A 27,084-nucleotide genomic window follows, 5' to 3' on the forward strand; every position below is an offset into this window, starting at 1 on the left:
CTAAACTGAGGGGCCCAGAACTGGACACAGGACTCAAGGTGTGGCCTAACCAGTGCAGTGTACAGGGACACAATGACCTCCCTGCTCCTGCTGGCCACAGTGTTCCTGATGCAGGCCAGGATGCCATTGGCCCTCTTGGCCCCCGGGGTACACTGCAGGCTCATGTTCAGCCGACCATCGACCAGCACCCCCAGGTCCCTCTCTGCCTAGCTGCTTTCAGCCAATCTGACCCCAGCCTGTAGCACTGCCTGGGGTTACGGTGGCCAGTGTGCAGAACCTGGCATTTAGATGTGTTCAATCTCCTGCCCTTGGCCTCTGCCCCTCTGCCCAGCCTGGCAAGGACCCTCTGCAGAGCCTCTCTACCCTCCAGCAGCTGAACTCCTGCCCTCAGCTTGCTGTCAGCTGCACATTCCCTGCTGATGGACTCCATCCCCTCCTCCAGATCATCAGTGAAGATACTCAACAGGCTGGGGCCCAGCACTGCTCCCTGGGGCACACCACTGGTGCCTGGCTGCCAGCTGGCTGTGGCACCATTCACCACCACTCTCTGGGCTCAGCCTCCAGCCAGTTCCTCACCCAGCTCAGAGCTGATGCCCAAGCCAAGGGCTGACTGCTTGGCCAGGAGCTTGCTGTGGGGGACAGTGGCAAAGGCCTTGCTGAGGTCCAGGTAGACCACATCCACAGCCTGCCCCACATCCCCCAGGCAGTCACCTGATCATAGAAGGAGATCAGGTTGGTCAGGCAGGACCTGCCCTGCCTGAATCCCTGCTGGCTGGGCCTGAGCCCTTGGCCATCCTGCAAGTGCTGTGTGACTGCACTCAGGATGACTGTTCCATGATCTTGCCTGGCACTGAGCTCAGGCTGACAGGCCTGGAATTCCCTGGCTCATCTAACCGCCCCTGCTTGTGGATGGGCACCATGCTGGCAGGTTCCAGTCCTCTGGGACCTCTCCAGTGAGCCAGGACTGATGATAAATGATGGAGAGTGGCTTGGCCAGCTCATCTGCCAGCTCTCTCAGCACCCTAGGGTGGATCCCATCCGGTCCCATGGACTTGTGGGGATCCAAGCCGCTGAGGAGATCTCTAACTGCCCCATCCTGGAACAGAGGGAATCTATGCAGCTCCCTGGCTCCTTCTGCCAGCTCTGCAGGCCAGCTGTCTGGAAGAGGTTCTGTCCTGCTAGTGGAAATTGAGGCAAAGAAGGTGTTCAGTACCTCTGCCTTTTCCTCATCCTTTGTTACAACGTTCCCCTCCGTGCCCACCAAGGAGTGGAGGTTGTCCCTGCCCTCCTCTTGCTCTTCAGGTGTTTAGAGAAGGACTTTTTGTTGTCCTTCACAGCAGAGGCCAGGCTAAGCTCCAAATGGGCTTTGGCCTCCCTGATTTTCTTCCTCCATGATTTAGCAACATCCCTAAACCTTCCATGGGTGCCTCCCCTTTCTTCCAAAGATGACACACCCTCTTTTTGTCCCTTAGTTCCTTCAGAAGCTCACTGCCCATCCAGGCTGTCTGCCCCGGGGCTCCTCTCCGGCACATTGGCACAGCCTGCTCTGAGCCTTCAAGAGTTCCTCCTTGAAGCAGGCCCAGCTCTCCTGGGCCCCTTTGTTTCTAAGGGCTGTCCCCCAAGGAGCCCTCTGAGTTAGTTCCTTGGGTAGCCTGAAGTCTGCCCTCTGGCAGTCCAGAGTGGAGGTCTTCTTGCTGCCCCTCTCAGCCTGGCTGAGTGCTGAGCATTCAATTCTCTGCTGGTCACTGGCCCCTGAACAGCCTCTGACCACCACAGCCCCACCAGCCCTGCCCTAGGGGTGAAGAGGAGGTCAAGCAGAGCCTTACCCCTGGCAGGCTCACCCAGCTCCTGGGATAAGAAGCTGTCCTCCATGCACTCTAAGAACCTCCTGGACTGCCTCCTCTCTGCTGTGCTGAGACCCCAGCAGATGTCAGGCAGGTTGAAGTCACCCATGAGGACAAGGCCAGGAGATCCTGAGACAGCCTTAAGCTGCTTATAGAATGCTTCATCAACATCTTCCTCCTGGTTGGGTGGTCTGTAACAGACTCCAACCAGGATGTCAGCCCTGATGGCCTTCCCTCTAGTTCTCACCCACAGGCACTCAACCTCACGGACCCTGATCTCCAGCTCAATGGCATCCAGGGCCACCCCTCCACCCCTTCTCCCTTGCCTGTCCCTCCTGAAGAGCCTGGAGCCCTCAATTGCAGCGCTCCAGCCATGGCAGTGGTCCCACCAGGGCTCTGTGATGGCAACTACATCATCCCTTCCCTGCTGCAGCCAGGCTTCCAGCTCCTCTTGTTTGTTGCCCATGCTGTGTGCATTAGTGTCCATGCACTGCAGCTGGGCTGCTGGTTTCAGCCCTGGCTCCAGCTTCCCACCCCCAGACTCCTGCCTGGGGGGACTGAACCCTCTGGAAGGCTTCAGGGCTGTGCATGTCATCCCTGCCTGGAACCACTGCAGCTCAGCTTGCTGTGGGGCTCTGGGCAGCCTGCTCGGCTTGGGGATGGCCCTGCTGGGGGCTGCCACTGCCTGGGCTTTAACACAGAGCACTCTGTGATGTTGTGAGGAGGAAGCTGAGCATCTGGAGTGGCTGTGAGAGAGAGGGAAGCTGAGGCCAGTGCCAGACAGCTGAGTGCCAGCTGCCAGTGCTGACATTTCCCACCTTGGATTGCTCCTCAGTGTCTTCAGGACCGCTGCTCTGTGGAGCTGCAAGAGCCAGGCTCAGGACACAGGAGAGCAGCAGGAGCTGCAGGGTGAGAGAGAGGCCTGGGGAGGGGGGAGAGAACCACAACAAAGGGTTAGATGTGCTGGGCATGGCCAAAGGAAAGCCCTGGGGCTGAGGTGGGGGTGGGGAGACTGAGAGCAGCCCTGAGGAGAAGGCCTTGGGGGTGCTGGGGAGGGGGAGAAGCTGAACAGGAGCAGGCAGGGTGAGGCTGCAGCACAGGAGGCCAAGGGCAGCCTGGGCTGCACCCAAAGCAGGGTGGCCAGAGCTGGAGAGAGGGATCCTGCTACTCTGCTGTGCCCTGGGGAGACCTCACCTGCAGGGCTGGGGCCAGCTCTGGAGCCCTCAGCACAGGAGGGAGCTGGAGCTGAGGGAGAGGCTCCAGAGGAGGCCAGCAAGATGCTGAGGGGATTGGAGCAGCTCTGCTGTGGGGACAGCTGAGGGAGCTGGGGTGTTTCCATCAAGATGGAATGGAATGGAATGGAATGGAATGGAATGGAATAGAAGTAACCAGGTGAGAAAAGACCTCAGAGCTCATTCAGTCCAACCTCTCCCCCAGCACCATCTGAGCAACTCAACCATGGCACCAAGGGCCTCAGCCAGGCTCTTCCTAAACACCTCCAGGGCTGGGGACTCCACCACCTCCCTGGGCAGCTCATCCCAGTGGCCAATTCCTCTTGCTGGGAAGAACTTTCTCCTCCCCTCCAGCCTCAACCTCCCCTGGCACAGCTTCAGACTGTGTCCTCTTGTTCTGCTGCTGGGGGCCTGGCAGAAGAGACCAACCCCCAGCTGGCTCCAACCTCCCTGCAGGGAGTTGCAGAGAGCAAGAAGGTCTCCCCTGAGCCTCCTCTTCTGCAGGCTAAGCAACCCCAGCTCCCTCAGCCTCTCCTCACAGGGCTGTGCCCCAGACCCCTCCCCAGCCTTGTGCCCCAGACCCCTCCCCAGCTTTGTTGCCCTTCTCTGGACACCTTCCAGCAGCTCAACCTCTTTCCTACCCTCAGGAGCCCAGAGCTGGACACAGGACTCAAGCTGTAGCCTCAGCAGTGCTGAGCACAGGGCACAAGGACTTCCCTGCTCCTGCTGGCCACACTCTGCCTGACCCAGGCCAGGCTGCCCTTGGCCTTCTTGGCCCCCTGGGCACACTGCTGCCTCCTCTTCAGCTGCTCTCCCCCAGCACCCCCAGGTCCCTCTCTGCCTGGCTGCTCTCAGCCCCTCTGCCCCCAGCCTGTGGCACTGCCTGGGGTGGTTGTGGCCAATGTGCAGCCCCTGGCACTCAGGGACACAGCTTCTGTTCCACTCTTTCCAGCCCCTCTGCCCCCAGCCTGGAGCCTCCCTGGGGTTGCTGTGCCCCAAGTGCAGGACCCAGCACTTGCTGAACCTCCTTCAGCTGACTTCAGCCCTGGCTGCAGCCTGGCCAGCTGCCTCTGCAGAGCCTTCCTCCCCTCCAGCAGCTCACCTCTCCCTCCCTGCTCATCCTCAGCCCCTGCATTACCTTTGTGCTGCATGGTGCAGAGCTGGGCAGCGGAGCAGGGCTGGCTGCAGGGCTGGGGGTGCTGTGGGGAGGGCTCCTGGCCATATATACAGCTGGGGGAGCTGGGGCTTGCATCAGAAAACCACAAGGGGTGACAGGTCAGAGCTCATGGAGGCCTTTGGGGTGTTTGGATTGCTTCTCAGCTGATAAGGAAGGCAGGTTGTTACCTCTGAGCCCTCTTAATCCCTACAGGGTTGATAGGTTTGGGGCTGGCAGGGGGAGAGGATAGGAGAGGAGGGGGAGAGGGAGGGTGGTGTTTGTCCAGGGGAAGTTTTCAGTGCAGATGTTCTGACTGCAGGCTCCTGGGGAGGGCTTTGGTCCAGGAGAAGGATCTGAGGTTTGTTTTCAGAGCATCAGAGAAGAGTTTTTGTTGGAAGGGAGCTCAAGGCTCAGCCAGCCCCAGCCCCCTGCCCTGGGCAGGGACACCTCACACCACAGCAGGTTGCTCACAGCCACCTCCAGCCTGGCTGCAAACACCTCCAGCCAGGAGGCTTCCACCACCTCCCTGGGCAGCCTGGGCCAGGCTCTCACCACCCTCCTGGCCAACAACTTCTTCCTCACAGCCAATCTCCAGCTCCCCACTCCTGGTTCTGCTCCAGCCCCCCCAGTCCTATCCCTCCCTCACCCCCTCCAAAGTCCCTCCCCAGCTCTCTTGCAGCCCCCTGCAGCTCCTGCAAGGCCATCAGAAGGTCTCCTGGGAGCCTTCTCCTCTGCAGCCTGCACAACCCCAACTCTCTCAGGCTGTGCTCAGAGCAGCTCCAGCCCTCTGCTCCTCCTCCTGGCCCTGCTCTGGACACCTTCCAGCCCCTCCAGAGCCTTCCTGGCACAGAGGCTTCAGAGCTGGCCCCAGAGCTGCAGCTGTGGGCTCAGCAGAGTGGAGTAGAGGGGCAGAAACCCCAGGTTCTGCACATTAGTCACAGCAACCCCAGGCAGTGCCACAGGCTGCAGCCCAGCCCAGCCCAACCCGACCCTGGGGAGCTAGAACCCATACCAGCCCATCCCACCCCAGCTCAGCCCCGGGGACCTGCAGCCCAGTCTAATCCAGCCCAGCCCAGCCCCAGGGACCTGCAGCCAAGTCTAATCCAGCCCGGCCCTGCCCCGGAGAGCTGCAGCCCAGCTGAGTCCAGCCCAGCCCAGCCCAGTCCAGCCCAGCCTGGCCCCACAGAGCTGTAGCCCAGCCCGGCTCTGGGGAGCTGCAGCCCAGCCCAGCCCGGCTCCGGGGAGCTGCAGCCCAGCCCAGCCTGGTCCTCTGGAGCTGCAGCCCAGCCCAACCCACTTTAGCCTGGGGTCAAGGAGCTGCAACCCAGCCCAGCCCAGCCCAGTCCAGCCCAGCCTAGCCCAGCCCCAGGGAGCGGCAACCCAGCCCAGCCCTGCCCAGCCCAGTCCAGCCTGGCCCCATGGAGCTGTAGCCCAGCCCAGCCCTGGAGAATAGCAGCCCAGCCCGGCTCTGGGGAGCTGCAGCCCAGCCCAGCCCAGCCCGGCTCCAGGGAGCTGCAGCCCAGCCCAGCCCAGCCCAGCCCAGCTCTGGGGAGCTGCAGCCCAGCCCAGCCTCAGCCCAGCCCAGCCCGGCTCTGGGGAGCTGCAGCCCAGCCCAGCCCAGCCCAGCCCGGCTCTGGGGAGCTGCAGCCCAGCCCAGCCCAGCCCAGCCCGGCTCCGGGGAGCTGCAGCCCAGCCCAGCCCAGCCCAGCCCGGCCCCGGGGAGCTGCAGCCCAGCCCAGCCCAGCCCAGCCCGGCTCCGGGGAGCTGCAGCCCAGCCCAGCCCAGCCCAGCCCGGCTCTGGGGAGCTGCAGCCCAGCCCAGCCCAGCCCGGCCCCGGGGAGCTGCAGCCCAGCCCAGCCCAGCCCCGTGCACCTGCAGCCCAGTCTACTCCAGCCCAGCCTGGCCAGGGGTAGCTGCAGCCAAGCCCAGCCCAGCCCTGCCCAGCCGGTCACAGGGATCTGCAGCCCAGCTCAGCCCAGCCCAGCCCAGCCCCGGGGTTCTGCTGCTCTCTTCAGCCGGGCCCCCAGCAGCAGAACAAGAGGACACAGTCTCAAGCTGTGCCAGGGGAGGTGGTGGAGTCCCCATCCCTGGGGGTGTTCAGGAGGGGATTGGATGTGGCACTTGGAGCCATGGGTTAGCCATCAGGTCTGTGCTGTCAGGTTGGACTTGAGGATCTTTGAGGTCCCCTCCAGCCCTGGAGATTCTGTGACACTGTGCTGGGCTGGGCCAAAGGACAGCCCTGGGGCTGGGAGGGGTGGGGATGAGGAGGCTGAGAGCAGCCCTGCAGAGAAGGCCTTGGGGGGGCTGGGCAGGGGGAGAAGCTGGCCAGGAGCCAGCAGTGGGCACTGGCAGCACAGGAGGCCAAGGGCAGCCTGGGCTGCACCCAAAGCAGGGTGGCCAGAGCTGGAGAGAGGGATCCTGCCCCTCTGCTATGCCCTGGGGAGACCTCACCTGCAGGGCTGGGGCCAGAGCTGGAGAGAGGGATCCTGCCCCTCTGCTCTGCCCTGGGGAGACCTCACCTGCAGGGCTGGGGCCAGCTCTGGAGCCCTCAGCACAGGAGGGAGCTGGAGCTGAGGGAGAGGCTCCAGAGGAGGCCAGCAAGGTGCTGAGGGGGTTGGAGCAGCTCTGCTGTGGGGCCAGGCTGAGGGAGCTGGGGGTGTTGAGCCTGCAGAAGAGAAGGCTGCAGGCAGAGCCCAGAGCAGCTGCCAGTCCCTGCAGGGGCTGCAAGCAGGCTGCAGAGGGACTGCTGCCAAAGGGCTGCAGGGACAGCCCCAGGGGCAATGGGTTGAGATGAGAGCAGAGCAGCTGGAGCTTGGATGTGAGGAACAAGTTGTGCCCCAGGAGGCTGCTGGAAGCCTGCAAGAGGTTGCCCAGGGAGGTGGTTGTGGCCCCATGGCTGGAGAGCTTGCAGGGGAGGCTGGAGAGGGCTCTGGGCAAGCTGCTGCAGGGGAGGATGTCCCTGCTGAGGGCAGGGGCTTGGCCTGCAGGGGCTCTGCAGCTCCCTTCCAGCCCTTCCAAGCCACTCCAGGATTCTCTGCTAAGCTGCTGACAGCTGTGGGTGTCTGAAGCACCTAATGCATGAAGCAGCAATCAGCTCCCAGCTGCTTGGAGGCTCTCTGGAGGCTGCTGCTCTGCTTTGGCACTGCAGCAGAGAAATGTCTGCAGAGATGTTGCAGGTACAAGAGCAGAAGAATCACAGAGCTGCCAGGGCTGGAAGGGAGCTCAAGGCTCAGCCAGCCCCAGCCCCCTGCCATGGGCAGGGACACCTCACACCACAGCAGGTTGCTCACAGCCACCTCCAGCCTGGCTGCAAACACCTCCTTCTCCTGGACCAAAGCCCTCCCCAGGAGCCTGCAGTCAAAACATCTGCACTGAGAACAAAGGCAAGCAGCTTCCCCTGGACAAACACCACCCTCCCTCTCCCCCCCTCCCCCTCCTCTCCTCTCCCCCTGCCAGCCCCAAACCTGTCAACCCTGCAGGGATTAAGAGGGCTCAGAGGTAACAACCTGCCTTCCTTATCAGCTGAGAAGCAATCCAAACACCCCAAAGGCCTCCATGAGCTCTGACCTGTCACCCCTTGTGGTTTTCTGATGCAAGCCCCAGCTCCCCCAGCTGTATATATGGCCAGGAGCCCTCCCCACAGCACCCCCAGCCCTGCAGCCAGCCCTGCTCCGCTGCCCAGCTCTGCACCATGCAGCACAAAGGTAATGCAGGGGCTGAGGATGAGCAGGGAGGGAGAGGTGAGCTGCTGGAGGGGAGGAAGGCTCTGCAGAGGCAGCTGGCCAGGCTGCAGCCAGGGCTGAAGTCAGCTGAAGGAGGTTCAGCAAGTGCTGGGTCCTGCACTTGGGGCACAGCAACCCCAGGGAGGCTCCAGGCTGGGGGCAGAGGGGCTGGAAAGAGTGGAACAGAAGCTGTGTCCCTGAGTGCCAGGGGCTGCACATTGGCCACAACCACCCCAGGCAGTGCCACAGGCTGGGGGCAGAGGGGCTGAGAGCAGCCAGGCAGAGAGGGACCTGGGGGTGCTGGGGGAGAGCAGCTGAAGAGGAGGCAGCAGTGTGCCCAGGGGGCCAAGAAGGCCAAGGGCAGCCTGGCCTGGGTCAGGCAGAGTGTGGCCAGCAGGAGCAGGGAAGTCCTTGTGCCCTGTGCTCAGCACTGCTGAGGCCACAGCTTGAGTCCTGTGTCCAGCCCTAGGCTCCTGAGGCTAGGAAAGAGGTTGAGCTGCTGGAAGGTGTCCAGAGAAGGGCAACAAAGCTGGGGAGGGGTCTGGGGCACAAGGCTGGGGAGGGGGCTGGGGCACAGCCTGTGAGGAGAGGCTGAGGGAGCTGGGATTGCTTAGCCTGCAGAAGAGGAGGCTCAGGGGAGACCTTCTTGCTCTCTGCAACTCCCTGCAGGGAGGTTGGAGCCAGCTGGGGGTTGGTCTCTTCTGCCAGGCCCCCAGCAGCAGAACAAGAGGACACAGTCTGAAGCTGTGCCAGGGGAGGTTGAGGCTGGAGGGGAGGAGAAAGTTCTTCCCAGCAAGAGGAATTGGCCACTGGGATGAGCTGCCCAGGGAGGTGGTGGAGTCCCCAGCCCTGGAGGTGTTTAGGAAGAGCCTGGCTGAGGCCCTTGGTGCCATGGCTGAGTTGCTCAGATGGTGCTGGGGGAGAGGTTGGACTGGGTGAGCTCTGAGGTCTTTTCCAACCTGGGTAATTCTTTTCCCTTTCCCTTTCCCTTTCCCTTTCCCCTTTCCCTTTCCCCTTTCCCTTTCCCCTTTCCCTTTCCCCTTCCCTCTTCCCTTCCCCCTTCCCTTCCCCCTTCCCTTGCCCCTTCCCTTCCCTTCCCTCTCCTCTCCTCTCCTCTCCTCTCCTCTCCTCTCCTCTCCTCTCCTCTCCTCTCCTCTCCTCTCCTCTCCTCTCCTCTCCTCTCCTCTCCTCTCCTCTCCTCTCCTCTCCTCTCCTCTCCTCTCCTCTCCTCTCCTCTCCTCTCCTCTCCTCTCCTCTCCTCTCCTCTCCTCTCCTCTCCTCTCCTCTCCTCTCCTCTCCTCTCCTCTCCTCTCCTCTCCTCTCCTCTCCTCTCCTCTCCTCTCCTCTCCTCTCCTCTCCTCTCCTCTCCTCTCCTCTCCTCTCCTCTCCTCTCCTCTCCTCTCCTCTCCTCTCCTCTCCTCTCCTCTCCTCTCCTCTCCTCTCCTCTCCTCTCCTCTCCTCTCCTCTCCTCTCCTCTCCTCTCCTCTCCTCTCCTCTCCTCTCCTCTCCTCTCCTCTCCTCTCCTCTCCTCTCCTCTCCTCTCCTCTCCTCTCCTCTCCTCTCCTCTCCTCTCCTCTCCTCTCCTCTCCTCTCCTCTCCATTCCATTCCATCTTGATGGAACACCAATTCCTTACCCCCAGCTCCCTCAGCCTGGCCCCACAGCAGAGCTGCTCCAATCCTCTCAGCATCTTGCTGGCCTCCTCTGGAGCCTCTCCCTCAGCTCCAGCTCCCTCCTGTGCTGAGGGCTCCAGAGCTGGCCCCAGCCCTGCAGGTGAGGTCTCCCCAGGGCACAGCAGAGGGGCAGGATCCCTCTCTCCAGCTCTGGCCACCCTGCTTTGGGTGCAGCCCAGGCTGCCCTTGGCCTCCTGTGCTGCAGCCTCACCCTGCCTGCTCCTGTTCAGCTTCTCCCCCTCCCCAGCACCCCCAAGGCCTTCTCCTCAGGTCTGCTCTCAGTCTCCCCACCCCCAGCCCAGCCCCAGGGCTTTCCTTTGGCCATGCCCAGCACATCTAACCCTTTGTTGTGGTTCTCTTCCCCCCTCCCCAGGCCTCTCTCTCACCCTGCAGCTCCTGCTGCTCTCCTGTGTCCTGAGCCTGGCTCTTGCAGCTCCACAGAGCAGCGGTCCTGAAGACACTGAGGAGCGATGCAAGGTGGGAAATGGCAGCACTGGCAGCTGGCACTCAGCTCTCTGGCACTGGCCTCAGCTTCCCTCTCTCTCACAGCCACTCCAGATGCTCACCTTCCTCCTCACAACATCACAGAGTGCTCTGTGTTAAAGCCCAGGCACTGGCAGCCCCCAGCAGGGCCATCCCCAAGCCGAGCAGGCTGCCCAGAGCCCCACAGCAAGCTGAGCTGCAGTGGTTCCAGGCAGGGATGACATGCACAGCCCTGAAGCCTTCCAGAGGGTTCAGTCCCCCCAGGCAGGAGTCTGGGGGTGGGAAGCTGGAGCCAGGGCTGAAACCAGCAGCCCAGCTGCAGTGCATGGACACCAATGCACACAGCATGGGCAACAAACAAGAGGAGCTGGAAGCCTGGCTGCAGCAGGGAAGGGATGATGTAGTTGCCATCACAGAGCCCTGGTGGGACCACTGCCATGGCTGGAGCGCTGCAATTGAGGGCTCCAGGCTCTTCAGGAGGGACAGGCAAGGGAGAAGGGGTGGAGGGGTGGCCCTGGACATCAGGGAGGCACTGGATGCCATTGAGCTGGAGATCAGGGTCCGTCAGGTTGAGTGCCTGTGGGTGAGAATTAGAGGGAAGGCCAACAGGGCTGACATCCTGGTTGGAGTCTGTTAGAGACCACCCAACCAGGAGGAAGATGTTGATGAAGCATTCTATAGGCAGCTTAAGGCTGTCTCAAGGTCTCCTGACCTTGAGCAGTCCAGGAGGTTCTTAGAGTGCATGGAGGACAGCTTCTTATCCCAGGAGCTGGGTGAGCCTGCCAGGGGTAAGGCTCTGCTTGACCTCCTCTTCACCCCTAGGGCAGGGCTGGTGGGGCTGTGGTGGTCAGAGGCTGTTCAGGGGCCAGTGACCAGCAGAGAATTGAATGCTCAGCACTCAGCCAGGCTGAGAGGGGCAGCAAGAAGACCTCCACTCTGGACTGCCAGAGGGCAGACTTCAGGCTACCCAAGGAACTAACTCAGAGGGCTCCTTGGGGGACAGCCCTTAGAAACAAAGGGGCCCAGGAGAGCTGGGCCTGCTTCAAGGAGGAACTCTTGAAGGCTCAGAGCAGGCTGTGCCAATGTGCCGGAGATGAGCCCCGGGGCAGACAGCCTGGATGGGCAGTGAGCTTCTGAAGGAACTAAGGGACAAAAAGAGGGTGTGTCATCTTTGGAAGAAAGGGGAGGCACCCATGGAAGGTTTAGGGATGTTGCTAAATCATGGAGGAAGAAAATCAGGGAGGCCAAAGCCCTTTTGGAGCTTAGCCTGGCCTCTGCTGTGAAGGACAACAAAAAGTCCTTCTCTAAACACCTGAAGAGCAAGAGGAGGGCAGGGACAACCTCCACTCCTTGGTGGGCACGGAGGGGAACGTTGTAACAAAGGATGAGGAAAAGGCAGAGGTACTGAACACCTTCTTTGCCTCAATTTCCACTAGCAGGACAGAACCTCTTCCAGACAGCTGGCCTGCAGAGCTGGCAGAAGGAGCCAGGGAGCTGCATAGTTTCCCTCTGTTCCAGGATGGGGCAGTTAGAGATCTCCTCAGCGGCTTGGATCCCCACAAGTCCATGGGACCGGATGGGATCCACCCTAGGGTGCTGAGAGAGCTGGCAGATGAGCTGGCCAAGCCACTCTCCATCATTTATCATCAGTCCTGGCTCACTGGAGAGGTCCCAGAGGACTGGAACCTGCCAGCATGGTGCCCATCCACAAGCAGGGGCGGTTAGATGAGCCAGGGAATTCCAGGCCTGTCAGCCTGAGCTCAGTGCCAGGCAAGATCATGGAACAGTCATCCTGAGTGCAGTCACACAGCACTTGCAGGATGGCCAAGGGCTCAGGCCCAGCCAGCAGGGATTCAGGCAGGGCAGGTCCTGCCTGACCAACCTGATCTCCTTCTATGATCAGGTGAGTGCCTGGGGGATGTGGGGCAGGCTGTGGATGTGGTCTGCCTGGACCTCAGCAAGGCCTTTGCCACCATCCCCCCCAGCAAGCTCCTGGCCAAGCTGTCAGCCCCTGGCTGGGACAGCAGCTCTGAGCTGGGTGAGGAACTGGCTGGAGGCTGAGCCCAGAGAGTGGTGGTGAATGGTGCCACAGCCAGCTGGCAGCCAGGCACCAGTGGTGTGCCCCAGGGAGCAGTGCTGGGCCCCAGCCCAAGAAGGGGGCCAAGAAGGACAAGGACATCCTGGCCTGGGTCAGGAAGTGTGTGGCAAGAGGACACAGTCTCAGGCTGTGCCAGGGGAGGTTTAGCCTGGAGGTTAGGAAGAAGTTCTACACAGAGAGAGTGATTGCCCATTGGGATGTGCTGCCCAGGGAGCTGGTGGTTCATTCTCTTCTGTAATATTCTACTCTATTCTATTCTATTCTATTGATAACTTCCCCTAGGAGAAGGCTCCAGGGGCACCTCAGAGCTGCTGCCAGGAGCTGAAGGCATCCTGCAGGAAGGCTGCAGAGGAACTGCTCCTGAGGGGGTCTGAGCCAGGCCAAGGGGGAAGGCTTTGGAGCTGAGGCAGAGCAGGGTTAGAGTGGAGCTGAGGCAGAAGTTCTTGAGCAAGCTGGGCTGGGGGGAGGTGTCCCTGCCCAGGGCAGGGGCTGGGCACTGGGTGATGCTGAAGGTCCCCTCCCAGCCAGGCTGTGACTCCAGGCTGCTTTCTCTCTTGTCCCCCAGGCCAGCAGCACGCAGAGCTCAGACTCCGACACCGTGCAGGAGGAGGTAAGTGCTCCCTGGGGGCCTGAGCAGCACCAGGCTGCCCTCCACAGCTGTGCTGAAGCAGGGACTTGGCTCCTGCTCAGCCAAGCCCTGACCCCAGAGGCCTTTTCTTCCCACAGCCCCCAAGGAGGCTCCCAAATCCCCTCGATGTCCTTGATGACGAAACGATTCAGCACCTGCTGCGCTACTGAGGTACCCAAGGGGGCAGCAGCAGGGGGCCCAGGAAGCTCCAGCAGCCCAGGGGGCACTGCCCCAGCCCCAGAGACAGCAGCAGCTGCAGCAGGCAGCTGGGGAGGGACTGGGCTGGAGCCCACTGAGACCCCAGCTGGAGCTCTGGGGCCAGCTCTGCAGCCTCTGTGCCAGGAAGGCTCTGGAGGGGCTGGAAGGTGTCCAGAGCAGGGCCAGGAGGAGGAGCAGAGGGCTGGAGCTGCTCTGAGCACAGCCTGAGAGAGTTGGGGTTGTGCAGGCTGCAGAGCAGAAGGCTCCCAGGAGACCTTCTGGTGGCCTCCCAGGAGCTGCAGGGGGCTGCAAGAGAGCTGGGGAGGGACTTTGGAGGGGGTGAGGGAGGGATAGGAGTGGGGGGGGCTGGAGCAGAAGTGGGGAGCCTCTCCAGCAGCTCCAGGTCCTTGTGCTGGGGGCCCCAGAGCTGGAGGCAGTGCTGCAGGTGGGGGCTGAGCAGAGCAGAGCAGAGGGGCAGAATGCCCTCCCTGTGCTGCTCTCTCCCTGCTCTGGCTGCAGCTCAGCACTCAGCTGGCTCTGGGCTGCCAGGGCCCAGTGCTGCCTCCTGGGCACTTTGGCACCACCTGACCCCCCCAGGCTGCTCTTTCTCTTCTCCCTCTGCAGATCCCTCCAGAGGTCTCCTACAGAACCCTTGCTCCTAGGTAACCTTCAGCTTCCCCCAGCTGCCTCCCACCTTCTGTCTCCCCAAGCCACTGGAAACTGAGGATAAAGCAACACCCAGGACCTGCCTCACATCCCCCCAGCACCTCTGAAGGCTGTGTGGGGCCAGTGTGCACCTCTCAAACCTTCTCCTCCTGCTTGTGAAGCTTCAATAATAACTGCTGAGCATCAGAGGTCTGAGTGCTCTTCATCTGTCCTGGAGAGAAAGCAGAGAATCCTCTTCCCCCAGCCCTGCCTGGGCTGGAAGGGAGCTGCAGAGCCCCTGCAGGCCAAGCCCCTGCCCTCAGCAGGGACATCCTCCCCTGCAGCAGCTTGCCCAGAGCCCTCTCCAGCCTCCCCTGCAAGCTCTCCAGCCATGGGGCCACAACCACCTCCCTGGGCAACCTCTTGCAGGCTTCCAGCAGCCTCCTGGGGCACAACTTGTTCCTCACATCCAAGCTCCAGCTGCTCTGCTCTCATCTCAACCCATTGCCCCTGGGGCTGTCCCTGCAGCCCTTTGGCAGCAGTCCCTCTGCAGCCTGCTTGCAGCCCCTGCAGGGACTGGCAGCTGCTCTGGGCTCTGCCTGCAGCCTTCTCTTCTGCAGGCTCAACACCCCCAGCTCCCTCAGCCTGGCCCCACAGCAGAGCTGCTCCAAGCCCCTCAGCATCTTGCTGGCCTCCTCTGGAGCCTCTCCCTCAGCTCCAGCTCCCTCCTGTGCTGAGGGCTGCAGAGGTGTCCCCAGCCCTGCAGGTGAGGTCTCCCCAGGGCAGAGCAGAGGGGCAGGATCCCTCTCTCCAGCTCCATCTGGGGTCAGCCTGGGCAGCCTGTGGCAGTGCTCCGTTCCCCCAGCTGAGGAGCCCAGAGCTGGAGCCAGGATTGCAGCTGTGGCCTCAGCAGGGCAGAGCAGAGGGGCAGCAGAACCTCTCTGACCTCCTCCCCACAGCCCTTCTGCTGCAGCCCAGGCTGCCCTTGGCCTCCTTGGCCCCCACAGCACATTGCTGGCTCCTGGCCACCCTGCTGGCAGTGCCCTCTGTGCCCTCAGCCAGGTGCTTGAGGAAGATCTTGAACACTTCTCCTCCCAGGGCTGAGCCCTGAGGGACTCCACCAGCCCCAGGCCTCCCCCCAGACTCTGCTCCTTTGCCTTCTCTCCTCCAACCACTTCCCCTCCCCCTCCCTCCCTCAGCCTCCAGCCCCCCCCTGCCTCAGCCTGGCTGCAGGGTGCTGGGGCAGAGGGGGCCAGGAGCCCTCCTGAGCCCAAGACAAAGCACAGCAGCACTTCCAAGGCTTTATTCAGTCCTCAGCCAGGGCTCACAAACCAAGGGGCAAGGGGGGAACCCTGATGGCCAGGGGCCAAGGGGGGAACCCTGATGGCCAGGGGCCAAGGGGGGAACCCTGCTGGCCAGGGGCCAAGGGCAGTGGCTGCAAACCCTGCTGGCCAAGAATGCAGAGCAGGGCAGAGCCTCCCCTGCAGCTGACAGCAGCTGGGGAAGCCAAAGCTGCAAGCTGCAGGGCTCTGCAGAAGCCTTCCCTGGCTGCTGCCAGCTGCATCCCCCCCAGTGCCCACCCCAGAGGCTCCTCCCTGGGCTCCTTGCCCCCCATCACTGCTGGCACTCAGCAGCAGGGCCCTGCCCCCAGTGGGCTCCCAGCTTCTCACTCACAAGCTGGAGGAAGTGGCTGTGGCTGGCATACAGCTGCAGCTCCTCACTGATGTCAACCCACTGCACCAGGCCAGCATCATCCCCAGCTTCCAGAGGCAGCTTCTCCATGCTCTCACCTGGGCACACAACAGGAGGCAGGGCAGGGGTCCTGGGCACCTTCTCCTTGCCATCCCCTGGCCTGCCCCTTTGGCATCTGATCCCTCCCACCCCGCCCAACCCAGAGCCCAGCTCATCCTTTTTACCCTGCAACCATCCCATTCAGGCCCCTCCAGTAGCCCCCCCAAAACCCTGACACCCCCAGACAAAGCCCTCTCAAATGCTAGGGATCCTTCTGCACAACCTAAAGCCGTTTGTAGCCTGCCTGGACCCCCCCAGAGGCCCCCAGCCCCCGAAATCCATGCTCCCCCCCCCTCCGCCCAGTTCCCAGCTCATCCTTTCAGTCTGGCTATGATCCACTTCAGGACCCCCCACTCCCCCCCAAAACCCTGACACCCCCAGACGATCCCCTATGGAATTCTCAGGACCTTTCTGCACACCCTCAAACCCTTTTTAGCCTGCCTGGATCCCCCAAATCATCCCCCAGAGCCCCCCAAATCATTGCCCCCCCGCCCAACCCGGAACCCAGCTCGTCCTTTTTCCCCTGCAACGATCCCATTCAGGCCCCTCCAGTAGCCCCCCCAAAACCCTGACACCCCCAGACAAAGCCCTCCCAAATGCTAGAGCCCCTTCCAGACATCCTCAAACACAGGACTCAAGCTGTGGCCTCAGCAGTGCTGAGCACAGGGCACAAGGACTTCCCTGCTCCTGCTGGCCACACTCTGCCTGACCCAGGCCAGGCTGCCCTTGGCCTTCTTGGCCCCCTGGGCACACTGCTGCCTCCTCTTCAGCTGCTCTGCCCCAGCACCTCCAGGTCCCTCTCTGCCTGGCTGCTCTCAGCCCCTCTGCCCCCAGCCTGTGGCACTGCCTGGGGTTGCTGTGGCCAAAGTGCAGCCCCTGGCACTTGGCTGTGTTCAATCTCCTGCCCTTGGCCTCTGCCCCTCTGCCCAGCCTGGCCAGGTCCCTCTGCAGAGCTCTGCTGCCCTCTCACAGCTCAGCTCCTGCCCCCAGCTTGCTCTCCTCTGCCTGTACTCCAGCAGGCAGCATGCAGCAGAGCTGAGAGCCCTGCAGGAGCTGCCAGGGCTGAATCCCTGGGAGCAAGAGGCACTCACAGCCCAGACTCACCTGGGCCTCCCATTCTCCACCAGGTAGAGGCCATGCAGGCTAACCCAGCTCAGAGCTGCTGTCCCAGCCAGGGGCTGACAGCTTGGCCAGGAGCTTGCTGGGGGGGACAGTGTCAAAGGCCTTGCTGAGGTCCAGATAAACATGATCTGCTCTGGCCCATGCCTGGAGCTCTTCCAGGGGAGGCTGGAGAGGGCTCTGGGCAAGCTGCTCCAGTGGAGGATGTCCCTGCTGAGTGCAGGGGGTTGGCCTGGAGCAGCTTTGCAGCTCCCTCCCAGCCCTGAGCACTCTGTGAGGCAATGATTCAGCAGCTCAGGGCTGCAGGGCTCTCCTTGCCAGCTCTGGGGCTGCTCTGGAATGGCAGAGGACTCTCAGGGGTCAGAGAGCAGCCCAAGGAATCCTCCTCCAGGTGTCACAAAGTGTGTGTCAGAAAGGGAGCCCCAGGCAAGAGAGCCTTGAGTGCTGCTGGGGGCTGAGCAGCCAAGGGCCAGGGAAACTTCCCCCCTGCCAGCTGCTCCCCAAGGCCCAGAGGATGTCCCTGCCTGCAGGCAGCTAAAGGACTCTGAGGGATCTCCAAAGGGGAAGAGCTGAGAATGCAAAGCAGCAGAACAGGCAAGGGGAGCCCAGCAGCACTGAGCTGCTGAATCAGGGAGGCTGTGGCTGCCTCCTGCCTGGAGCTGCTCAGGACCGGGCTGGATGAGGCCCTGAGCAAGCTGGGGCTGGGGGGAGCTGTCCCTGCCCATGGCAGGGGGCTGGAGCTGGATGAGCTTTGAGCTCCCTTCCAACCTTAACCTTTCCATGACTGAACCCCAGCTGCCAAGAGCCCCCCAGGCCCCTTGGCTTCAGCCCTGTGCTCCATACCAGACCTGGCTGCTGCCCCAGGCTGATTGCCCAGCTGGAAGGCAAGAGAGGGAGGTGAGGGCAGGCAGGAGGCTCTCACCTGTCTCGTCGTGGTAGTTGACAGCCTCAGTCTCCATCCAGGCATTGTCAGTGTTCCTGGGGTCATCCACATAGCCTCTGTACACCTGAGGCGCACAGCCAGGCTCAGGCTCACCACAGCCAAGGGGCAGCCAGCAGCAACCTTCCCTTGGCCTCTAAGAGCCTCCACAGAGTGCCAGGAGCTGGAAGGGAGCTGCAGAGCTCATCCAGCCCAAGCCCTGCCAGAACAGGGCACCAGGGCAGGGCACCCAGAGCACAGCCAGGGGGGGTTGGAACATCTCCAGAGCAGGAGGCTCCACACCCCCCCTGGGCAGCCTGCTCCAGGCCTCTGGCACCCTCCCAGGGAAAGAATTCTCCTCCTGTGCCCATGGCACTGCCTCTGGCTCAGCTTCCACCCCTGCCCCTGGGGCTGGCACTGGGCAGCCCCCAGCAGAGCCTGGCTCCAGCCTCCCTGCACCCTGCGCCGCTCCCTGCACCCTGCGCCGCTCCCTGCACCCTGCGCCGCTCCCCGTGCCCCTCCCTGCCCCGCGCCCTGCCCCCTGCCCCGGCCCTGGCCCGCTCCCCGCACCACTCCCTGTGCCCCTCCCTGCCCCGCCCCCCGCCCCACCCCCTGCGCCACTCCCTGCCCCGCCCCCCACACCACTCCCCGCGCCACTCCCTGCCCCGCCCCCGCACCACTCCCCGCGCCCTGCTCCGCTCCCCATGCCCCGCCCCGCTCCCCGCGCCCTGCCCCGCTCCCCGCCCCGCTCCCCGCAGCCTGCCCCACTCCCTGCTCCACTCCCCGCGCCCTGCCCCGCTCCCCGCGCCCCGCCCCCCACAGCCTGCCCCACTCCCCGTGCCCTGCCCCGCTCCCCACTCCACTCCCTGCACCTTGCCCCGCTCCCCACGCCCCGCCGTCTGCCCCGCTCCCCGCAGCCGGCCCCGCTCCCCCGCTCCCCGCAGCCGGCCCCGCTCCCCGCGCCCCACTCCGCTCCCTGCAGCCAGCGCCACTCCCCGCCCCGCTCCCTGCTCCGCTCCCCGTCCCGCTCCCCACAGCCTGCCCCGCTTCCCGCCCGACTCCCCGCAGCCGGCCCCGCTCCCCGCAGCCTGCCCCGCTCCCCGCTCCGCTCCCTGCACCTTGCCCCGCTCCCCACGCCCCGCCGTCTGCCCCGCTCCCCGCTCCCCGCAGCCGGCCCCGCTCCCCGCCCCGCTCCCCGTCCCGCTCCCCGCAGCCAGCCCCGCTCCCCGCCCCACTCCCCGTCCCGCTCCCCGCAGCCAGCCCCGCTCCCCGCCCCACTCCCCGTCCCGCTCCCCGCAGCCAGCCCCGCTCCCCGCCCCACTCCCCGTCCCGCTCCCCGCAGCCGGCCCCGCTCCCCGTCCCGCTCCCTGCTCCCCGCAGCCAGCCCCGCTCCCCGTCCCGCTCCCTGCTCCCCGCAGCCAGCCCCGCTCCCCGTCCCGCTCCCTGCTCCCCGCAGCCAGCCCCGCTCCCCGTCCCGCTCCCTGCTCCCCGCAGCCAGCCCCGCTCCCTGTCCCGCTCCCTGCTCCCCGCAGCCGGCCCCGCTCCCCGCCCCGCTCCCCGTCCCGCTCCCTGCTCCCCGCAGCCGGCCCCGCTCCCCGCCCCGCTCCCCGCAGCCGGCCCTGCTCCCCGCCCTGCTCCCCGCAGCCGGCCCCGCTCCCCGTCCCGCTCCCTGCCCCGCTCCCCCGCTCCCCGTCCCGCTCCCTGCTCCCCGCAGCCAGCCCCGCTCCCCACAGCCGGCCCCGCTCCCCGCCCCGCTCCCCGCCCCGCTCCCCGTCCCGCTCCCCACAGCCGGCCCCGCTCCCCGCCCCGCTCCCCGCAGCCGGCCCCGCTCCCCGCAGCCGGCCCCGCTCCCTGCCCCGCTCCCCGCAGCCGGCCCCGTTCCCCCTCTCCGCTCCCCGCAGTCTGCCCCGCTCCGCTCCCCGCAGTCTGCCCCGCTCCCTGCCCCGCTCCCCCGCTCCCTGCCCCACTCACCGTGCCCCGCCCCGCTCCCCACCCTGCTCCCCGCAGCCTGCCCCGCTCCCTGCTCCTTGCTCCGCTCCCCGCTCCCTGCCCCGCTCACCGCCCCGCTCCCCGCGCCCCGCCCCGCTCCCTGCCCTGCCCCCCGCGCTCTGCCCCGCTCCCCGCAGCCTGCCCCTCTCCCCGCTCCACTCCCCACGCTCTGCCCCTCTCCCCGCTCTGCTCCCCGCACCCCGCCCCGCGCCCCGCCCTTCCCCAGCTTTGTCCTTGCAGAGCTGTTTGCAGCGCTCACCACATCCCCCCCAGGGCAACCCAGCCCCCACAGCTGCTTTCCGTCCCAGCCACAGCTTCTCCTCCCCCAGCCAGCTGGGAGCTCCCTACCGGGCTCCAGAGGCTCTGAGCAGCAGCAGAGAGCTCACCACGAAGTGCTCCTGGCTGAAGAGCTTCTGGAGCTGCTGCTCCAGCTCTGCTTTCTCCTCAGGGGACTTCTGCAGGGCGTTCAAGGCCTCCTCCCCAAACTCTCTCTTCAGGGTGGCACTGATCTTCTCCCCTGGGTCCACCATGCCCTGGCAGTGGGGAAGGAAGGGAAAGGAAACAAAGAGAAGTTCAGAGAACCATCACAGAATCAATAAGGTTGGGAAAGACCTCAGAGCTCATCCACTCCCACCTCCCCCCAGCACCATCTGAGCAACTCAGCCATGGCACCAAGGGCCTCAGCCAGGCTCTTCCTCAACACCTCCAGGGCTGGGGACTCCACCACCTCCCTGGGCAGCTCAGCCCAGTGGCCAATTCATCTCTCTGGGAAGAACTTTCTCCTCCCCTCCAGCCTCAACCTCCCCTGGCACAGCTGCAGACTGTGTCCTCTTGTTCTGCTGCTGGGGGCCTGGCAGAAGACACCAACCCCCAGCTGGCTCCAACCTCCCTGCAGGGAGCTGCAGAGAGCAAGAAGGTCTCCCCTGAGCCTCCTCTTCTGCAGGCTGAGCAACCCCAGCTCCCTCAGCCTCTCCTCACAGGGCTGTGCCCCAGACCCCTCCCCAGCCCTGTGCCCCAGACCCCTCCCCAGCTTTGTTGCCCTTCTCTGGACACCTTCCAGCAGCTCAACCTCTTTCCTACCCTCAGGAGCCCAGAGCTGGACACAGGACTCAAGTTGTGGCCTCAGCAGTGCTGAGCACAGGGCACAAGGACTTCCCTGCTCCTGCTGGCCACACTCTGCCTGACCCAGGCCAGGCTGCCCTTGGCCTTCTTGGCCACCTGCTGGGGCTCAGCCCAGCACAGCCTTGGCTTCTGGGCTGCCAGCTCCCCTTGCTGCCTGCTGGGGAGCTGCTCCTCCCCCAGCACCCCCAGGGCCTTCTCCTCAGCACTGCTCTCTGCCCCTTCCCCACCCAGCCTGGCTCTGTGCTTGGCACTGCCCTGAGCCAGCTGCAGGACCTTGCCCTTGGCCTTACTGAGCTTCAGGAGGTTGCCTTGGGGCCAGCCCTGCAGCCTGCCCAGGGCCCCCTGGATGGATCCTTCCCTCCAGGCTGCCACCAGCAGCTCCTGCTGAGCTGCTCCTCCCCCAGGGGAGTGCCAGCCTTGCCAGGCAGGGGCAGCAGAGGCCCAGCAGCTGGTGCCTGGGCAGAGCTTGCTTCAGAAGCATTTCTCCTGCCCCCTGCAGCCTGAGGCCACTCACCCAAAGTGCCTCTGCCCATGCAGCCCCCCCAGACACCCCCTGGGTGGCTCTTACCCCTGGAAGTGCCCACTCCCCACAGTCCTTCCTCTTGATGGCTATGAACTGCAGGATGTGTTTGCCACTCACTGGGTGAGCAACCTTCTGGCCACTTCCATCTCTCTTCCACCTGCAGCAGAGGGCAGACAAGGAAAAGCCTTTGGCTGGTGCAAGACAGGAGGAGGGCCTGGGGGGGGCAACCTGCAAGGCAAGTGGTGCTGGGCCCTGTGCTGGGGCTGGGGGCAGGCAAACAAAGCAGAGGAAGCAGAATCCTGGACACAGGGAAACTGTCCAGCAAGGCTGAGCAACCCCTGAGCTCTTCCCACACCTCTCCCAGCTCTGCTTCCCTCTGCCAGCAGGGCAGGAACCAGCCCAGGGCCACCCTGGAGAGGAGCAGCTGCTCAAGCACAGCCCTGTGAGGAGAGGCTGAGGGAGCTGGGCTTGAAGAGGAGGCTCAGGGGAGGCCTTCTTGCTCTCTGCAGCTCCCTGCAGGAAGGTTGTAGCTGGGGGGGGGGGGGGGGGGGGAGGTTGGGCTCTTCTGCCAGGCCCCCAGCAGCAGAACAAGAGGACACAGTCTCAAGCTGTGCCAGGGGAGGTTGAGGCTGGAGGGGAGGAGAAAGTTCTTCCCAGCAAGAGCAAGAAGGCCTCCCCTGAGCCTCCTCTTCTCCAGGCTAAGCAACCCCAGCTCCCTCAGCCTCTCCTCACAGGGCTGTGCCCCAGACCCTTCCCCAGCCTTGTTACCCTTCCCTGGCCCTGCTCCAGCTCCTCAAGCTCCTTCTGGCAGCCAGGAGCCCAAAGCTGAGCCCAGCCCTCAAGCTGTGGCCTCCCCAGTGCTGAGCCCAGGGGCACAATCCCTGCCCTGCTCCTGCTGCCCACACCACTGCTGCTCCAGCCCAGGCTGCTGCTGCCCTTCTTGCCCCCCTGCCCACCCCCTGCCTGCTCTCCAGCTGCTGCCACCCAGCACCCCCAGGGCTTGCTCTGCTGCCCACTTTCCAGCCCCTCTGCCCCCAGCCTGCAGCCTTCCTGGGGTGGCTGTGCCCCAGGCTCTGGCTCTAGCCCTTGGCCTTCTTAGCCTCCTGCAGCTGAGCTCAGCCCTGGCTGCAGCCTGGCCTGGGGCCTCTGCAGAGCCTTCCTGCCCTCCAGCAGCTCCTCACTGCCACCTTTGTGCCAGCTGCAGCCCCCCTGAGGCTGCCTCAGTCCCCTCAGCCACACCACTGCTGAAGGCACTGAAGGGAAGATTCCACACCCAGAGCATTGCAGCTCTCCCCCAGCACCACCTCAGCCTTGCAGCTTCCTCCTTCACTCCTCCAGGCTAATTCCTCCTCCAGTGACAGCTCCTGGGGGTGTTTCTCCTTCCCCCCTGCAGTGGCTCCAGAGCTGCTGCCAAGAGGTAAAACCCCACCCAAGGACACAGCTTCTGTTCCCCTCTCCCCAGCCAGACCCCCAGCCCTCAGCTGCCTCACACAGAGAGGAACACAGGCAGGAGGCCCTTGAAAGGGAACCACCAGCCCAGAAAGGGCCAAGGAAGGCAAACTGCAGCAGCCTGCTGCAGGGCTTGAGGTCAGCTGTCCCTTACCTGGTCACCACAGGGTCAGCAGCATGGTTTGGCCCCCAGCGCCCCAGCAGCCCTCTGCCTGTCAGCCCAGTCCTGCCTGCTGGGTTCCTGCAAGCAGCACAGCACAGGGCACAGCTCTGAGACCCCACAGCCCAGCACCCTCCCAGCACCCCCAAACCCCCAGCAGAAGCAGCCTCCACACCAGCAGAAAGGAAGAGGAGGGCAGCACAGATCCCTGCCAGGTGGGAGAGCAGAGAGCCAGGGCAAGGTTTGCCCCCCAGGAAGCTCTGGGTGCAGAGAGGCACAGAACTGCCAGGGCTGGGAGGGACCCCAAGGCTCAGCCAGCTCCAACCCCCCTGCCATGGGAGGGGTTGGGACTAGGCCACAGTTTGGACTTGCTGAGCTCTGAGGTCTTTGCCAACTTACTGAGTCTGTGACTCCCTCCAGGGCACATCCTGCCGGCAGCAGGCTGCCCAGGCTGCACTTGGCCAGCAGGAGAGGGGGAGGATGGCTGCAGGAGAGCAGGAGGAGCACACACAGGCTGCCTGCAGCCCAGAGCCCTCAGCCTGCACCAGCACACCAGGATTAACCAGGCTGGAAAAGACCTCAGAGACCACCAAGTCCAACCTCTCCCCCAGCACCATCTGAGCAACTCAACCATGGCACCAAGGGCCTCATCCAGGCTCTTCCTGAGAACCTCCAGGGCTGGGGACTCCACCACCTCCCTGGGCAGCTCATCCCAGTGGCCAATCTCTCTCTCTGGGAAGAACTTTCTCCTCCCCTCCAGCCTCAACCTCCCCTGGCACAGCTGCAGACTGTGTCCTCTTGTTCTGCTGCTGGGGGCCTGGCAGAAGAGACCAACCCCCAGCTGGCTCCAACCTCCCTGCAGGGAGTTGCAGAGAGCAAGAAGGTCTCCCCTGACCCTCCTCTTCTGCAGGCTAAGCAACCCCAGCTCCCTCAGCCTCTCCTCACAGCCCTGTGCCCCAGACCCCTCCCCAGCTTTGTTGCCCTTCTCTGGACACCTTCCAGCAGCTCAACCTCTTTCCTACCCTCAGGAGCCCAGAGCTGGACACAGGACTCAAGCTGTGGCCTCAGCAGTGCTGAGCACAGGGCACAAGGACTTCCCTGCTCCTGCTGGCCACACTCTGCCTGCCCCAGGCCAGGCTGCCCTTGGCCTTCTTGGCCCCCTGGGCACACTGCTGCCTCCTCTTCAGCTGCTCTCCCCCAGCACCCCCAGGTCCCTCTCTGCCTGGCTGCTCTCAGCCCCTCTGCCCCCAGCCTGTGGCACTGCCTGGGGTTGCTGTGGCCAAAGTGCAGCCCCTGGCACTTGGCTGTGTTCAATCTCCTGCCCTTGGCCTCTGCCCCTCTGCCCAGCCTGGCCAGGTCCCTCTGCAGAGCTCTGCTGCCCTCTCACAGCTCAGCTCCTGCCCCCAGCTTGCTCTCCTCTGCCTGTACTCCAGCAGGCAGCATGCAGCAGAGCTGAGAGCCCTGCAGGAGCTGCCAGGGCTGCATCCCTGGGAGCAAGAGGCACTCACAGCCCAGACTCACCTGGGCCTCCCATTCTCCACCAGATAGAGGCCATGCAGGCTCTGCCTATCCACTTCTCCATCCCTCTGGTTGAACTTGGGAGCAAAACCTTCCTCACTGTGGGGAAACCAAAGGAATCATTGATGAGAGATGTGCCAGCAAGGAGGAGAGGAGCAGGGCCCTGGGGAGCTGAGGCACAGCAGGGGGACTAAGGGCTGGGGACTCCACCACCTCCCTGGGCAGCTCATCCCAGTGGCCAATTCCTCTTGCTGGGAAGAACTTTCTCCTCCCCTCCAGCCTCAACCTCCCCTGGCACAGCTGCAGACTGTGTCCTCTTGTTCTGGGGCTGGGGGCCTGGGAGAAGAGACCAACCCCCAGCTGGCTCCAACCTCCCTGCAGGGAGCTGCAGAGAGCAAGAAGGTCTCCCCTGAGCCTCCTCTTCTGCAGGCTAAGCAACCCCAGCTCCCTCCCTCCCTTCCTTCAGAGGAGCTCTGCACAGAGCCATTCAAATTCAGCTCTTCCTCAAAACAAGAAGTGAGTCACAGCCAGCCCCTGCCAGGTCCCCTGAGTCACACAGGGCTCAGCTCAGCAGCTCCCTTCTCCTTTCAGGCTCTTCCCACCTCACATTCACTGCAGGAACAAACCAGCACCATGGCAACACTCTCCAAACTCCACTGACCTCTGCTCAGCTCAGAGCTCCCAGCAGCAGCAGCCCCAGCAGCACCACTCTTGCTTCTGCCTCCACCTCAGCAGGGTTGGGTGGCAAAGGCTTCCACAGGGCAGAGCAGAGACCTGTGGTGGTCAGGGAGGGGGACTGGGACCAGTGCTGGGGCTGGTGCCAGGGGCAGGGGGATGGAGGCAGCCTCAGAGGCTTGCCAGGGACAGCAGGCTGGGTGGTGACACTCTGGAGGGAAGGATCCATCCAGGGCAGGCTGCAGAGCTGGCCCCAAGGCAACCTCCTGAAGCCCAACAGCGCCAAGGGCAAGGTCCTGCAGCTGGCTCAGGGCAGTGCCAAGCACAGAGCCAGGCTGGGGGGGGAAGGGGCAGAGAGCAGGGCTGAGGAGAAGGCCCTGGGGGTGCTGGGGGAGGAGCAGCTCCCCAGCAGGCAGCAAGGGGAGCTGGCAGCCCAGAAGCCAAGGCTGTGCTGGGCTGAGCCCCAGCAGTGTGGGCAGCAGGGGCAGGGAGGGGATTCTGCCCTCTGCTCTGCTCAGCCCTCCCCTGCAGGGCTGGGGCAGCTCTGGGGCCCCCAGCACAAGGACCTGGAGCTGCTGGAGAGGCTCCAGAGGAGGCCACAGAGATGCTCAGAGGCTGCAGAGCCTCTGCTGTGGGGCCAGGCTGGGAGAGCTGGGGCTGTGCAGCCTGGAGAGAAGGCTCCAGGGAGACCTTGGGGCTCCAGGAGAGCTGGGGAGGGACTTGCTACCAGTGCATGGAGTGGCAGGAGGAAGACTCTTATGTCCTGACTGGGAGAAGCTGGATTGAGATCACAGCATCAAGCAGGTTGGAAGAGACCTCAGAGCTCATCCTGTCCAACCTGGGACCTAATCCCCAACCCCTCCTGACAGCCAAACCCTGGCTTCAAGTGCCACATCCAAGCCTTGCCTGAACCCCTCCAGGGCTGGGGACTCCACCACCTCCCTGGGCAGCTCATCCCAGTGACCAATTCCTCTGGCTGGGAAGAACTTTCTCCTCTCCTCCAGCCTCAACCTCCCCTGGCACAGCTTGAGACTGTGTCCTCTTGTTCTGCTGCTGGGGGCCTGGCAGAAGAGACCAACCCCCAGCTGGCTCCAACCTCCCTGCAGGGAGTTGCAGAGAGCAAGAAGGTCTCCCCTGAGCCTCCTCTTCTGCAGGCTAAGCAACCCCAGCTCCCTCAGCCTCTCCTCACAGGGCTGTGCCCCAGACCCCTCCCCAGCCCTGTGCCCCAGACCCCTCCCCAGCTTTGTTGCCCTTCTCTGGACACCTTCCAGCAGCTCAACCTCTTTCCTACCCTCAGGAGCCCAGAGCTGGGCACAGGACTCGAGGAGATGAGACCTGAGGAAGCCCAGGAGGGTGGTGAGGCCGTGGCACAAGCTGCCCAGAGGAGCCTTGGAGGCTCCAAGCCTGGCAGTGCAGGAAGCCAGGAGCTGGTGTCTGGAGCCAGGCCAGGGGGGGATGGTTTGGAGCTGAGGCAGAGCAGGGTTGGGCTGGAGCTGAGGGAGAAGCTCTTGAGCAAGCTGTGGCTGGAGGGAGGTGTCCCTGCCCACGGCAGGGGCTGGAGCTGGATGCTCCCTGCCCACCCAGAGCACTCAGCCTTGGCTCCCGCAGCGCCCCGGGGCCTCTGCAGCCCTCCCCAAGCAGGGCGGCGCCGCCGGCCGCCAGGCTCCCGGGGGCGAAGCAGCAGCTCCCACTCACTCGATCTGAGGGTCTGCCCAGCTGGGTCCAGCCAGGACAGCCCCGGCAGTGTACTCCACGGGTCTGTAGTCCTCCCACTCGGTCTGCCAGCCCACCTTGGCCCGGGGCACCGGGCTGCGCCGCACCTGCGAGCCGGGGTAGGGGGAGGTGAGAGCCTTGCTGTGCGGCAGCCTCGCCCCGCAGCCGCTGGCCATGCTCCCGGGCCCCAGGCACGACCAGCGAGGCGCTGAGGAAGTGCTGAAAGAGAAGGAAGTGGAGAAAAGCTCAGCCCCTGCCTCCGGCTTGCAGCCTGCTGCTTCGCCGGCGCGGCCCCGGGAGCGGAGCGGCCCCGGGAGCGGAGCGGCCCCGGGAGCGGAGCGGCCCCGGGAGCGGAGCGGCCCCGGGAGCGGAGCGGCCCCGGGAGCGGAGCGGCCACCAGCCAGGGCTCCTCTCCCATCCCCCCCACT

The 27,084-nt window shown here is 64.2% G+C and overlaps 1 protein-coding gene across 1 annotated transcript; it reads right to left on the bottom strand.

Annotated features, from left to right (window-relative positions):
• Nucleotides 1–15,133: 15,133 nt before the first annotated feature.
• Nucleotides 15,134–26,865, bottom strand: NUDT9 (nudix hydrolase 9). The gene is made up of 7 exons (XM_054172635.1): nt 26,639–26,865; nt 24,272–24,367; nt 22,745–22,831; nt 21,187–21,298; nt 19,883–20,029; nt 17,511–17,595; nt 15,134–15,468 (listed from the first exon to the last, which is right to left on the bottom strand). The coding sequence occupies exons 1-7, from the start codon at nt 26,830–26,832 to the stop codon at nt 15,293–15,295; spliced, it is 897 nt and encodes a 298-aa protein (XP_054028610.1). The 5' UTR covers nt 26,833–26,865; the 3' UTR covers nt 15,134–15,292.
• Between the last annotated feature and the right edge of the window lie 219 nt (nt 26,866–27,084).

This window comes from Dryobates pubescens, chromosome 24, assembly GCF_014839835.1.
Source record: "Dryobates pubescens isolate bDryPub1 chromosome 24, bDryPub1.pri, whole genome shotgun sequence".
Taxonomy (NCBI): domain Eukaryota; kingdom Metazoa; phylum Chordata; class Aves; order Piciformes; family Picidae; genus Dryobates; species Dryobates pubescens.